The sequence below is a fragment of the Panicum virgatum genome, chromosome 1K, assembly GCF_016808335.1.
Source record: "Panicum virgatum strain AP13 chromosome 1K, P.virgatum_v5, whole genome shotgun sequence".
Lineage (NCBI taxonomy): Eukaryota > Viridiplantae > Streptophyta > Magnoliopsida > Poales > Poaceae > Panicum > Panicum virgatum.
In genome coordinates, this window is record NC_053136.1 from 47,943,033 (window position 1) to 47,954,415 (window position 11,383).

At 45.6% G+C, this 11,383-nt stretch overlaps 1 protein-coding gene across 2 annotated transcripts; it reads left to right on the forward strand.

Moving 5' to 3' along the window:
- Window positions 1–4,586: 4,586 nt before the first annotated feature.
- Window positions 4,587–11,198, forward strand: LOC120639753 (cyclin-dependent kinase F-4-like). 2 transcript variants are annotated; one of them, XM_039915645.1, is made up of 18 exons: window positions 4,587–5,163; window positions 6,225–6,479; window positions 6,609–6,770; window positions 6,880–7,005; window positions 7,116–7,194; window positions 7,277–7,345; window positions 7,426–7,515; window positions 7,597–7,735; window positions 8,240–8,342; window positions 8,442–8,494; window positions 8,589–8,655; window positions 8,967–9,075; window positions 9,637–9,702; window positions 9,788–9,856; window positions 9,948–10,008; window positions 10,088–10,204; window positions 10,326–10,436; window positions 10,530–11,198. In XM_039915645.1, the coding sequence occupies exons 4-18, from the start codon at window positions 6,998–7,000 to the stop codon at window positions 10,760–10,762; spliced, it is 1,374 nt and encodes a 457-aa protein (XP_039771579.1). In that variant the 5' UTR covers window positions 4,587–5,163; window positions 6,225–6,479; window positions 6,609–6,770; window positions 6,880–6,997; the 3' UTR covers window positions 10,763–11,198. The 2 variants fall into 2 exon arrangements, with proteins under 2 accessions (XP_039771579.1, XP_039771574.1); XM_039915640.1 differs by having other exon boundaries at window positions 4,782–5,163; window positions 10,088–10,222.
- The last annotated feature ends 185 nt before the right edge of the window (window positions 11,199–11,383 follow it).

Here is an 11,383-nt window from a genome sequence, read left to right on the forward strand (position 1 = left end):
CCATACCAGAAACAGCTGGCAGTGTTGAAGTCCTCAAGCAAGCAGCACCAAACTTGGACTCATAAACTTGAAACATCTTAGTTAACTTGCAACGAATAGATGATGGGTATCTAGTATAATCTTGACAATTAAGAACACTTAACTTCTGCAATACTTTATGAAACCCCCTCATCTTAGCTCTAGGATCAAGAATGAAAGCAAATGAATACAGGAGGGGTATCTCCCTCCAGTATTTGAGGAACTTAGTTTTCATAGGAACAACAGCAGTTCTTAGCAGTTCATGGTTCTCATATGCATGTAGATGCCTAGCAATTTTCAAAATATGATGCAGCATTAAGGGTGATGTAGGGTAATAAACACCAGATAGTGCAACAGTTGAGTCATAGAATAATTGAAGAAAAGACAATAACTTCTCTACAATAGTCCAGTGATTAGGAGTCAGTAAAAAAGAGCCATCCTCTTTGCGAGGATGGTTTGTTTGAATCCACACAGAGAAGGTACTTTGATAAGGAACTAAATGCTTAAGCATCAGATAAGTAGAGTTCCATCTCACATCCATGTCAACTCCAAACTTACGAGGGCGGACACCAACACTCAAGCAATACTGTTTATAAGAAGCAATACGTTGATTGGAAGAATTCAAGAATGTAATAGCAGTCCTAAAATCTTCAAGATATGGTTTAAAACGTTTCAGGCAACTCTTAACAATCAAATTGATGATATGGCAAGCACAGCGCTGATGCAAGAATACAGCAGCTAGATCATCTTCAATCCTAGCAGGTTTAGGCATCAAACTACCAATGTAACCAGAGAATACAGGTTTTAGAACATCTATAGCAATTTTGTTAGATGAAGCATTGTCAAGCACAATAGCAAAGATTTTATCAGTAATACCATAGTCACTTGCAACCATTTCAACACACTCAGCAATGTTAACACCTGTATGAGCCACTTCTATAGGTTTTAGACCAAGTAACCTCTTTTCTAAACAACAATCAGGGTTAACAAAGTGAGCAACAACAGAGATGTAGTCCTCTTTAGCTTTACCAGACCAAATGTCAGATGTAAGAGTAACAGATGAAACAGAGTTTTTCAGGATATCAATAAGCTGTTCAACACGGTTATTATAAAGGCCAATCAAGTCTCTAGCAGTAGTTTGCCTAGAGGACTTCACAAACCTAGGGTTATGAGCATTGGTAATGTAGTCCTGAAAAGCATCAGATTGACCAAAGCAAAGAGGCAGGTCTAGCCTAGCAATCAAATGGCAAAACTCTGTTCTAGCAACAGAAGGAGAGTACTCCCAGTGCACAAAAGAACCATCAGCATTAAACTTAAGCATAGACTGAGTTCTACCGTGTCTATCCTTTTCCTTCTTAGCAGGGCAAAGATCTAGGTGACGCACAAGTGCCCAGTACCAGAAGAGGATTTAGCAGACAAGGTATTCTTGCAGTGGTGGCATATGGCAGATACACGAACTTCCTTACCTCCCTGGATCTCAATCACCTCCTCAAAGTCTAGCCAGACTTTGGAGGATGGTCCCCTCCTCCTGGTGCGGGTACCAGATGCACTCGCCGCGGCCGTGCCCGTCGGGCTCGTGGATCCGGTGCGCGTGCCCGTCCCCGTCCCCGTCCCCGTCCCCACGCCGGTGCCATCCACTTCGATGGCAGCATCTGCACTGCTACCCAGGATGAAGCGCCGGGCATCCTCGGCCTCGTTCTGCGCCTCAAGCTCCCGCTCCGCCTCGTCGGCCTCGGCGGCAGCATAGTAGTCGTCGTCCATGGCATCATCTTCCATGGACATGGCCGCCTCCTCAGCCGGTGTATCCGGCTCCCTCACGGCCACGCGGCACCGGATCTATGGAAGAAGACCCATAGCCAACGACCTGCAACACAAGAGAAAGAAGAAGAACATAGAGGTTAGGGTTACTGATTTAGGGTTAGGGTTCGAGACCTCGTGCGGAAGAGAGGGACGGGCGGACGGCTCACCTGCGCAGCCGGAGCACCAGATCCACCGGCGGCGAGGGAAAATGACGAGCGGAGCTTGGCACAGAACTTGACCAGATCGAGGTTAGGGTTAGGGTTACGGAGGTAGCGAGAGAGGAGGAGAGGGAAGAGGATAGAGCGAGGAGGGAGAGAGAGGGGTAGAGGATCAGAAGGCGTCGATGGCGGCTCGGCGGCGTCCGTCTCCACTCTCCGGTGAATGGCTAAGGTTGTTACGGTGGGTGAGGCGAGGCGAGCGAGGGAGATTGCGGGCGGCTCTGCTGCGGCCTGCGGGGGAGGGGATGGCCGAATGACTAGGGTTACGGGGGGAGGGGAGGGGTGGGTATATATACCGGGCCGATGCCGGCCACATTTACCGGGCCGTGCTCGGGTCGTCACCGTGGGCCGACCTACCGGCCCAAGCACGGCACGGACCTCGTGCCATGCCGGCACAGGCACGCCGCCTGCCGTGCCGGGCCGTGCTCGGGCCGTGCCTCGCCGTGCCGGGCCACGGGCCGCCCGGCGGGCCGGCCCGAAATGGACATGTATAGTCCTGGCCTCCTCCACTGGTAGCCCCCGCCTCACCGACGGGGGAGATGAGGGAGAGGACGCGAGAGAGAAAAAATTAAGAGAAGAGAGGGGCCGCTGATAGATTGGTTCGAAGAGTAAAATTGTTTTTTCCGTCCACATTTAACAGTGTATCGATAGAAATTTGGACGGAATGGCGGGGAAGGGATAAAAAAACTTTTATGGCACTGAAAGAATTTAAAATTTTTTATAACATACAAAAAAACTCATCTAAATTTTTATTGCATCGAGGGAATTGGCTCGAAAAAATCTGTCGGTCCGGGGGTGCTGCGCTGCACCTGCACCTGCACCTGCACACAGAAAATGTTTGTTGGTTTCGTTCAGTGCAGGGGCAGGTCAGTTTTCGTGGTGAGCGCCGGGCTGCTGTCTGCTGTCTGCTGACCGCATGAGGCCATGTTCAGTTTTCAAAACAGTGTCCATATTTTCGGATATATACATGAACCATAAAATATAATTAAAAAATAACTAATTATACAATTTAACTGTAAGCGATGAGATAAATCTTTTAAATCTTATTAAAATATAATTAAATATTAATTATATTAATTATAAAATAATAACGAAAATACTCTAGTACTAAAATCTAAAAATTTTGGCCAACTAAACAAGGCCTGACCCACCATCGGCCCACGGCGCACAGCACGAGACGCGGCGCGCGACCTGAGTCCTGAAGCTTGCAGAAGCTTGCCATGTGCGGATGGGCGGATGGCGAGAGTCGAGACCTCATTTCCGCGCATGGCTGGGGGATCCTGGCACTGTAGATGTAGATCTAGCCCGTGAGTAGGCAGTGGGGTGAGGGATCTATGTACTGATCCGCGCCGTCCCCGTCCAATCCGAAAGCGTAGCTCGGTCGCATCAGAGGGAGGAGGACGATCACCGTGTTCGGCAGGCTGGAGCTGGAATGGGGTGAGAGAAAAATACTATTAGGCTGACTGGAGCTGGAGCTGGTGGCTAGAGCGGTATAAGAGAAAATTACTGTATAGCTGGAGTGGAGAGGACCTGCCGAACGCAGTGGATGACGAGAGGACATGTAGGCTGTACGAAGCTTGAATTACGATTGGGGAGCTGGGATTAAAAGTTCCAGTTGTCATTTCAGATTCAGACTTGCTACCCGTCGCTCATAAATCCGAACAATTTTGTCTCCTCGCCAGTTCTGGTGCTCACATGATCGAACGCCGAAGAAATCATTGTACCCGATTTCTCCAGATAGGGTACAAAATCTGAAGAGAATAGATTACTGACTCCCCAATAATAGCAGAAAACAAGTTTATAATTGAACATTCCCCCACTAGTAATCGGACCGAGTTTTTTTTAAAAAAGAAAAATCGGACCGAGTTGTCCGTTGGAACAGAGCAGCTTATATAGCCGGATGGATCAGCGTCACCGAGCTCGCAACGGCGACGGCGCACCAACCGGGAGCAGGCAGAGATGTGTGTCCGCTTGCTTTGCTCGCTTGCGTCGGGACCAATCCACCGCCATTACACACCCCCGCGCAGCGGCGGGGACCGGCGGCCGTGCTGTCGATGGCACGGAATGTGGTGGGCTGGTGGCTCGTGAGCACCGGCCCCTCCGCGCTGTGGCTAGCAGGTGCGAGCGCCAAACCTATCGGCGGCAGGTGGTGGCTAGGTTGGTCGGCAAGGACCATCGAGCTCCGTCACCATCCCACGCTGGACCCGGTGGAATGATCCAAGTGGAGATACCGGTAAGAAAGTAGCAGGGCCCGTGATCATTCCGGGGCGAGAGGTTTTTGGAATGAACTGTGAAACGATTATCCAAACGTCCCGTCTGATCTCCAGTTGAAACTGAAACTTAAACAACGGAGGGGAATAGGATATACTACAGTTTTGCTTCGAACGCATCGTCGCAGTTGGTAGGGAATCATCGCTAGCTGACAACACAGGCGTCGCGATCGCGCAGGGAAAGTCCACACCGGGCGATAGACGATAAGTGGCCCATCATCTCGCTCCAAATCGTCATTAACAATGGATTACGCCGCGATCGCAAGCCACCCAGCCAGCCGGCTGCCATTGATGCCAACTCCTTTGATCCTTTCCCCCCAGCAATCGCCCTGACGACAACTTGCCAATCCCGCGCGTCTCCGTAGGGGAAAAGGGAAAAAAAAGGAGAAGAGGGCGAAAGGCGAGCGCTTTCGCGTCCCCGATAACGAGCTGGGAGCGGTTAAAAGGCGGGCGAAAAAGGGGTAGGACGCGGACGCCGAGAGCGGCAGACAGACAGGCAGGCAGGTGGAGGCCAAGGCGAGGGCGGAGCGTGAGAGGCGACGCGACGCGAGGAGAGGAAGGGGAGGCTGGCGGGCGGGGGCGCTGGCGGTGGCCTGCCATGGTTATAAAAAGTAACGGGGCGCGACGCGGGTAGAAACCGGCAGGCCCGCGGCATCCCCAACTTCCTCCCCGTCCCACACACCCCACGGCGCCGCCGCCGGCGCGGCGAGCTTCCTTCCTTCCTTCCTCGCCCCCGGGCCGCGCGGGCTGCCTGCGCGAGCAGGGAGGCAGGCAGGCAGACAGGCGGGGCACGCGGCAACCACGTGGGGGGCGCGAACACCACCACCCTATGCTTCTGTCCTCGCCCGCAGGGTAAGGTATGGAATCGATTCCTGTTCCGCCTCCACGGCACGCACCCTCGCGCTTTTTTGTCGTCCGCGCGCGCCCCCTGCCTCCGCGCTTGCTTCGTCGCGCCGCGTTGCTTTGCTTGCTCGGCGGGATTTGGCCCCGGATCTGCGCACCGGGCGACGGATCTGGGAGGCGGGCGGGCGACAGGCTCTTGCGTGATGCTGTGATTGTGGTACGGTGTTTTGGATCTGTTTCATTGGGTGGATTTGTATTTTGTCGGGAAAGGTCCTCTTTTCTAGCTTCATCCCGGATGGTAAAAAGCGTCCTTTTTCTTCTTAATCACCGCAAGGACGATAAAATGCTGCTTTTGGTTCGAAGAAGGTTTAAATTGCGATTAAGGGTCAATGCAGGTTGTTTGCCCCCATGTTCTAGCCTAATGCTATCACTTCCCTGTTTCCGGGTGGTTGTATGTGCTTCTCTGTCTTTGCTTGATGGATTGTTCTCCATGCTAATTGCCTGATAGAATCATTTTCTATGTTCTTTTTCGGAGTATATCATCATTGATAGATACGCTGAATTGTTATTTCAACTTATAGAATAGCAGCCTTGGTATAGCCACGCTAATGTGCCTATTTAGATTTCTCATGTTCTACATTGTATTACTTTAGTTCATCTTAAATTTAGCTGTAAATGTAATTATATTGGTTTTCCCACGGGCACGATCTTCAGTATGTGCATATGAATGTCACCATGTCAGCGATAGACTTGCTAGCAAGATTGATGGGTAATAATTTCATTATTTTCATGAGGAGAAAATGTAGCCTTTTATTGCAAATTTCGAGAGTTCCTTTCATTTCTGAGTGTCTGATATTTTTGGGCATTATAAGGTGGATTTTGACGTGCTCTGGTAGTTGTGATTATCAAGGTCGATGTGTGTGTACACTGTTTGAATTGGTTGTTAGTTGTACATACTGGAAATCTAGATATCGGTCTTTTAGTTCTGTTTGCGTATTTCTTGTCTGTCGTATGTGCAAGAATAATGCCTTTAGATACTGTAAACTTTTCTAATTTAAACTGTTCACTTGACTAGATTGCACCAGACCAGTGGTGAATTTGGGAGCTTGAAGTTCATCCGAGACATGGAAAAAGTGGTCTGCCGGGCATATCTCCTTCAATGCAAGCAGTTCTTTTCAGAAGAAACTCTTGATTGGGCTCCTGGGAACACCCATCTCTCCTCTCTGGTGAACTACACATAGTGACTATATGCTCCTCTATGCTCAACAACAAGCAGGCTGATGCGATCTTTTCCTGAAGTTATATTTCAGTCTATGCTCGACATCTACATGTAACTCCACCACCTTATTCATTATTTCTTTTGAGTTTTTTTATTGTGCAATTTCACCTTCTCCATATTCTATCATTTCTAGTGACTTGTTTCACATATTCTATCATTTCCTTTTCTCTATTTGTGCAGGGTTAATATCTTGCTGCATTCAGCGGACACCTGTTGCTGCCCTAGTTAGTTGTTTTGATTTTTGTGAACCATTTGAGGTCAGGGCTCAATCCTTGCTACATTTTGCAACTTCATATTATGGTTGCAGTGGGCTTCTAGTGGAACAGAATCCCACATCCTGAGGTATTTCTTTATCTTTCAGACCATATCAACCTTGCTGATTTCATTTCTTTTTCCTCTGCGCTAAAACTGCCGATTTTACTGAATTGTGCTCCTTATTTGCTGATTTCAGATAAGAGATTGCTCAGCTAGAACTGGGCAAACACTTGACTGTGTTGGCTGTTCATATTTCTCTGGACTTGGTTATTCTGAAGGGAAAAACTTGCAAAGGCAGCTGAGATACCATAACAATGGATAGGTAACTTTTGTATTGACTAGCTATTTATGTTGCTTTTGTCTTGTAACATGTCTTAGTTCGACAAATTCTCTGGTTTATGTTGCTTTTACCTTATAACATGTTTTCTTCAGATTCAAGTTGATCAAGGAAGTTGGCGACGGGACTTTCGGGAGTGTATGGCGTGGTATAAATAAACAGAATGGCGAAGTTGTATGTATCTTTTGGAAACATTTTAACCATGAACTCTGAATGAAAATATCAATAATTCGTGAATTTATTGACACTAATGTAGGTTGCTGTTAAGAAAATGAAGAAAAAGTATTATTCTTTTGAGGAATGTATGAGTCTGCGTGAAGTCAAGGTATTTTAGACCAGTGATGTACTTTCTGTCGCCCCTTTCATGCTATGTTCTTTCAACTGACATTTCCTTTTTTTTAAAAGTCTTTGCGGCGCATGAATCATCCTAACATTGTGAAGCTCAAGGAGGTTATCAGGGAAAATGATATATTATACTTCATAATGGAATACATGGTAATTAAGATGTTATGTATAGCAAATATTCAACTGCCCTATTATTGCGCTCTTCTTGAATCTGAATCCTTGTTTTTTCAGGAGTGTAATCTCTACCAACTTATGAAAGATAGGGTCAGACCTTTCCCAGAGTCTGAAGTCCGCAACTGGTGCTTTCAGATTTTCCAGGCTCTTGCTTACATGCATCAAAGGGGCTACTTTCATCGTGACCTCAAACCTGGTTCGTTCTCGTGTGGTGGTGTTATTCAGTTGAGATGTTTCTGTAGCCTGTCAGAAGCTTCTCCCTTTGGTGACATTTTTTGGACATCAAACGGTTACCAAAACACTACTTTGACTGTACTAGTCTAAATCATATTGCAATTTGTGGGATGGTCTAGTAAACTCACATACTCCATGTGCACATCCTCTGTCAGTCGAGATGCTCCCCATATTGTGACATACACACGTTGCATGGACAATAAACAAGAGTTGAAAGGCATGCGTTGCAAACTTGCAATATATTCATAAAACTACTTTTGAAGAAAACATATGCCATACCATTTTCAAATGTTCAATATCACCTCATAGAACAATGTTGTTTATGGCTGAAGTTAAGATCAAAACACTTAAACAATACCTTCATGTACTGAAGGAGTCTGTTGCTCAGTTGCATATAAATCCGCAGCCTGGTCTTACTTGTGCGTGCATCATACTGTACTGATAACTGCATGGCTTGATTATGCAGAGAATTTGTTGGTTAGCAAAGATGTCATAAAGCTAGCAGACTTTGGTCTTGCAAGGGAAGTCTCATCACTGCCACCCTACACGGAATACGTCTCAACTCGTTGGTTAGAGCCGTGCACTCTTCAAACTAGACACACAAGCATACATTGAAAATGAAAACAGTCCTGTCTTATTTTGTTGATCCATATGTTTGAATGTCTTAGGTATCGAGCGCCGGAAGTTTTACTCCAGTCATCTGCTTATGATTCTGCAGTTGGTATGAGAATCACTTACTGTTTGCGTAGCGATAGGCTATCCATGGAGCCAACTCAACTCATAATTTTACATTTCTTCACTTTGCCAACTCATAGATATGTGGGCCATGGGTGCCATAATGGCTGAGCTGTTGACACTCCATCCTCTTTTCCCTGGCACCAGGTAATATGATTGACTATGTATGCTGCTAAACTTGTCAGTTTCAAATCTGTTTTCTCGTTTTGTTTGCTGTGTTCCAGTTGTCAGCACCTCAATGACTGAATGCCCACTAAAGGTTGTCTGTCTGTCGGTTGACCTACTTGAAGTGCCCAGCCTTGAACATTTTGGTTTCAAAATTTAGCTTCTTTTGGTTTTATTATCTCTCTAGTTGATGGTTTTGGTGACCCCTTATTTCATTTAAAATAATTAAAATTGTCTGTTTTATTGTCTTTTCTTTTCATGGTTGTTTTACACCTTCTTATTTCACAATTCAGTGAAGCGGATGAGATTCACAAGATATGCAATGTTATCGGTAGTCCGGATGAGCAATCTTGGCCCCAAGGATTGTCTCTTGCAGAAGCCATGAAGTATCAGTTCCCACAGGTCAAATTCACTAGATTTTTCCCTCGTTGGTACTGCCTCAAGTCAAAAACATGTGTCGACCTAGAATGATGTAGCAGCAGGTGTACATGAATCTTATAGTAAAAGTAGGATTTCCAAAAGAATATGTTTTCTGGAAAATTAATTTTGTTAGATTCAAAAATTATTTTACACTAAGTTATTGACAAGATTATTTTTTAAGAGATTGTGTCACTGTCCAAAACAACACTTATTCTTGTGGCAATACTTTTGGGAACTTTTTTTTTTGCTACAAATATACTATACATATCATTTGAATCAGCCTAAATTGTTAGAATATGTTATCTTGTGCTAAGTTTTTTCCTGATTCCAAATCGATTTTATTCTGTTGCCATTCGACTGTTACCAAATACCAACATGCCCATCCGATACTAGGAGTGATATGCTGTACATGTTTTTCTCTTTCATGATTGCTAGTTATCCCCAAAGGATGGATTGCGCTATCTTTGTCCCCTCATTGTGACTACATATTGAATGACAGCTTGGTGTTTAATCTAAGGTTGAGTGTGTTTTCTAACCATGCAGATCAAAGGCAATCGACTGTCGGAGGTGATGAAATCCGCTAGTAGCGAGGCGATTGACCTCATATCAGTGAGTTCATTTATATTATATTTGATGGTCTACATTCAAACATTACTTTATTTGATTATTTTGTTTTATTTTCCACATCTTGCAGTCACTATGCTCATGGGATCCTTGCAAGAGACCAAAGGCCACAGAAGTTCTCCAGCACACCTTCTTTCAGGTAATATTATTCTTCCACCATCTTTATTGAAAAGGTGCTGTTCTTGTCTCCCCAGCATCATAATCACTTTTCTGCTTGCCAACTTTTTTAGGGTTGTACTTACGTTCCACCTCCTGTCCGGCCAAAAGTACTCCCTAAAACACCTCCATGTGGTTAGTTAACAAACTATTGCTCTTAGCTAATTTATTTAGGATACTCTTGTTTTATCTGTGCTTGCTTCATTTGTTTTAGTTGGAACAAAAGGAGTTTCAGAGAACAATGTTGCTCGAAGATTCTCAACTGGAACTCTATCTACGATGAAATCTCATAGCAGTGCACCCACAAAATTAAATAGTTTATCTAAGACTGGTAGTTTATCTAAGACTGGTAATATTCCTTATCTTTTTTTAAAAAAAATCGGGCGAAGTATGCCAGCATTACCGCCTTGCAGAGTGTATTTTGATTGACTAATTTGTTTCCAACCCTACAGGTGTACAAAGAAAACTTCACATGGATCGTCAGGCGCCGCAGAAGAGTACAAGATCAACTGAGAACAGCAATAAACTAACTACAAATCGGGTTCCAGCTCGGAATAGCCCAGGCGAGTCTCCTATAAAGAGTTGTGTTGCCCAATTCCTTGCATGGCACTGGGTTTTGATTATTGGAAATATCCTTTCTTTTCTTGAAATTACAGGGAACCCTGTACTAAGGCATTCACGCAGTTTGCCTGAAACTGGCCGCGGAGCAATGCAAAAGGTCTCATCAATCACAGAGAAACTATCCCAAATGTCTGTGACATCCAGAACGCGGAGCACCGTGAAGCCTGCTGTCCCGATGTTGAAAGCCGGGCATGGCAAGTCAGACTTCCTTGGGAAGTCTGATGATATCCCTCCAGCAAAGAGGCTGACACGAAAGTTGGTCAGCTAAACGAGGACATAGAGTGATCGAAAATTTGTTCAGCTGCGGGAGGGGTATAGAGTATACTGCGCAATACCAGTGTGCCGAAGAGCATAGCACAGCAGGCTGATGGTTCCTCGAATGTGCCATCTCCCTAATTTCTCTGCAGTCAGGCGACATGCATGGTAGGTTGGGTTGCAAATTCCGTTGTAGAGTGCTGGAGTCTGCTGACGTTACCCTCTTCTGGGCCGTTGATCTGCTTTTTGCCTGCCTCAAGCTTGCCCCCATGTTTAATAAGCATGATTGTGCTACTAATTTGATTTGGTTTGTTCATGCTGTGTTTCTTGCGCCAATCCTGTCACAAACTGTTTGTTTATATGCACATTAACAGTCTGTAAAACCATGAGCCCTACAGGGGAGAGAACATTTGGTTTGAATGTACAGTGCACAAGTTTTTGGTGAGCACGCAGTGTAGTATCATTTTGCCGTGCTTTATGATGGCAATTACTAGTTAGCATGACCTGCCAAAAACCCTGGAATCTCTGAGCGTCTGTATATCGCCTCCTTTGTCGTTGCTGAATGATGTTTGTATGTTGCAACTTGCAAGGACTGAAAGCTGGAACAGATTACAGAATCTCTTTTATGTGCTTG

Bases quoted from the DNA above. Each gene is read 5' to 3' on its own strand.
- LOC120639753 (XM_039915640.1), top strand. The intron at 7,346-7,425 runs GTATTTTAGACC...TTTTTTTAAAAG, and splicing joins TGAGTCTGCGTGAAGTCAAG to TCTTTGCGGCGCATGAATCA. The intron at 9,076-9,636 runs GTCAAATTCACT...CTAACCATGCAG, and splicing joins TGAAGTATCAGTTCCCACAG to ATCAAAGGCAATCGACTGTC.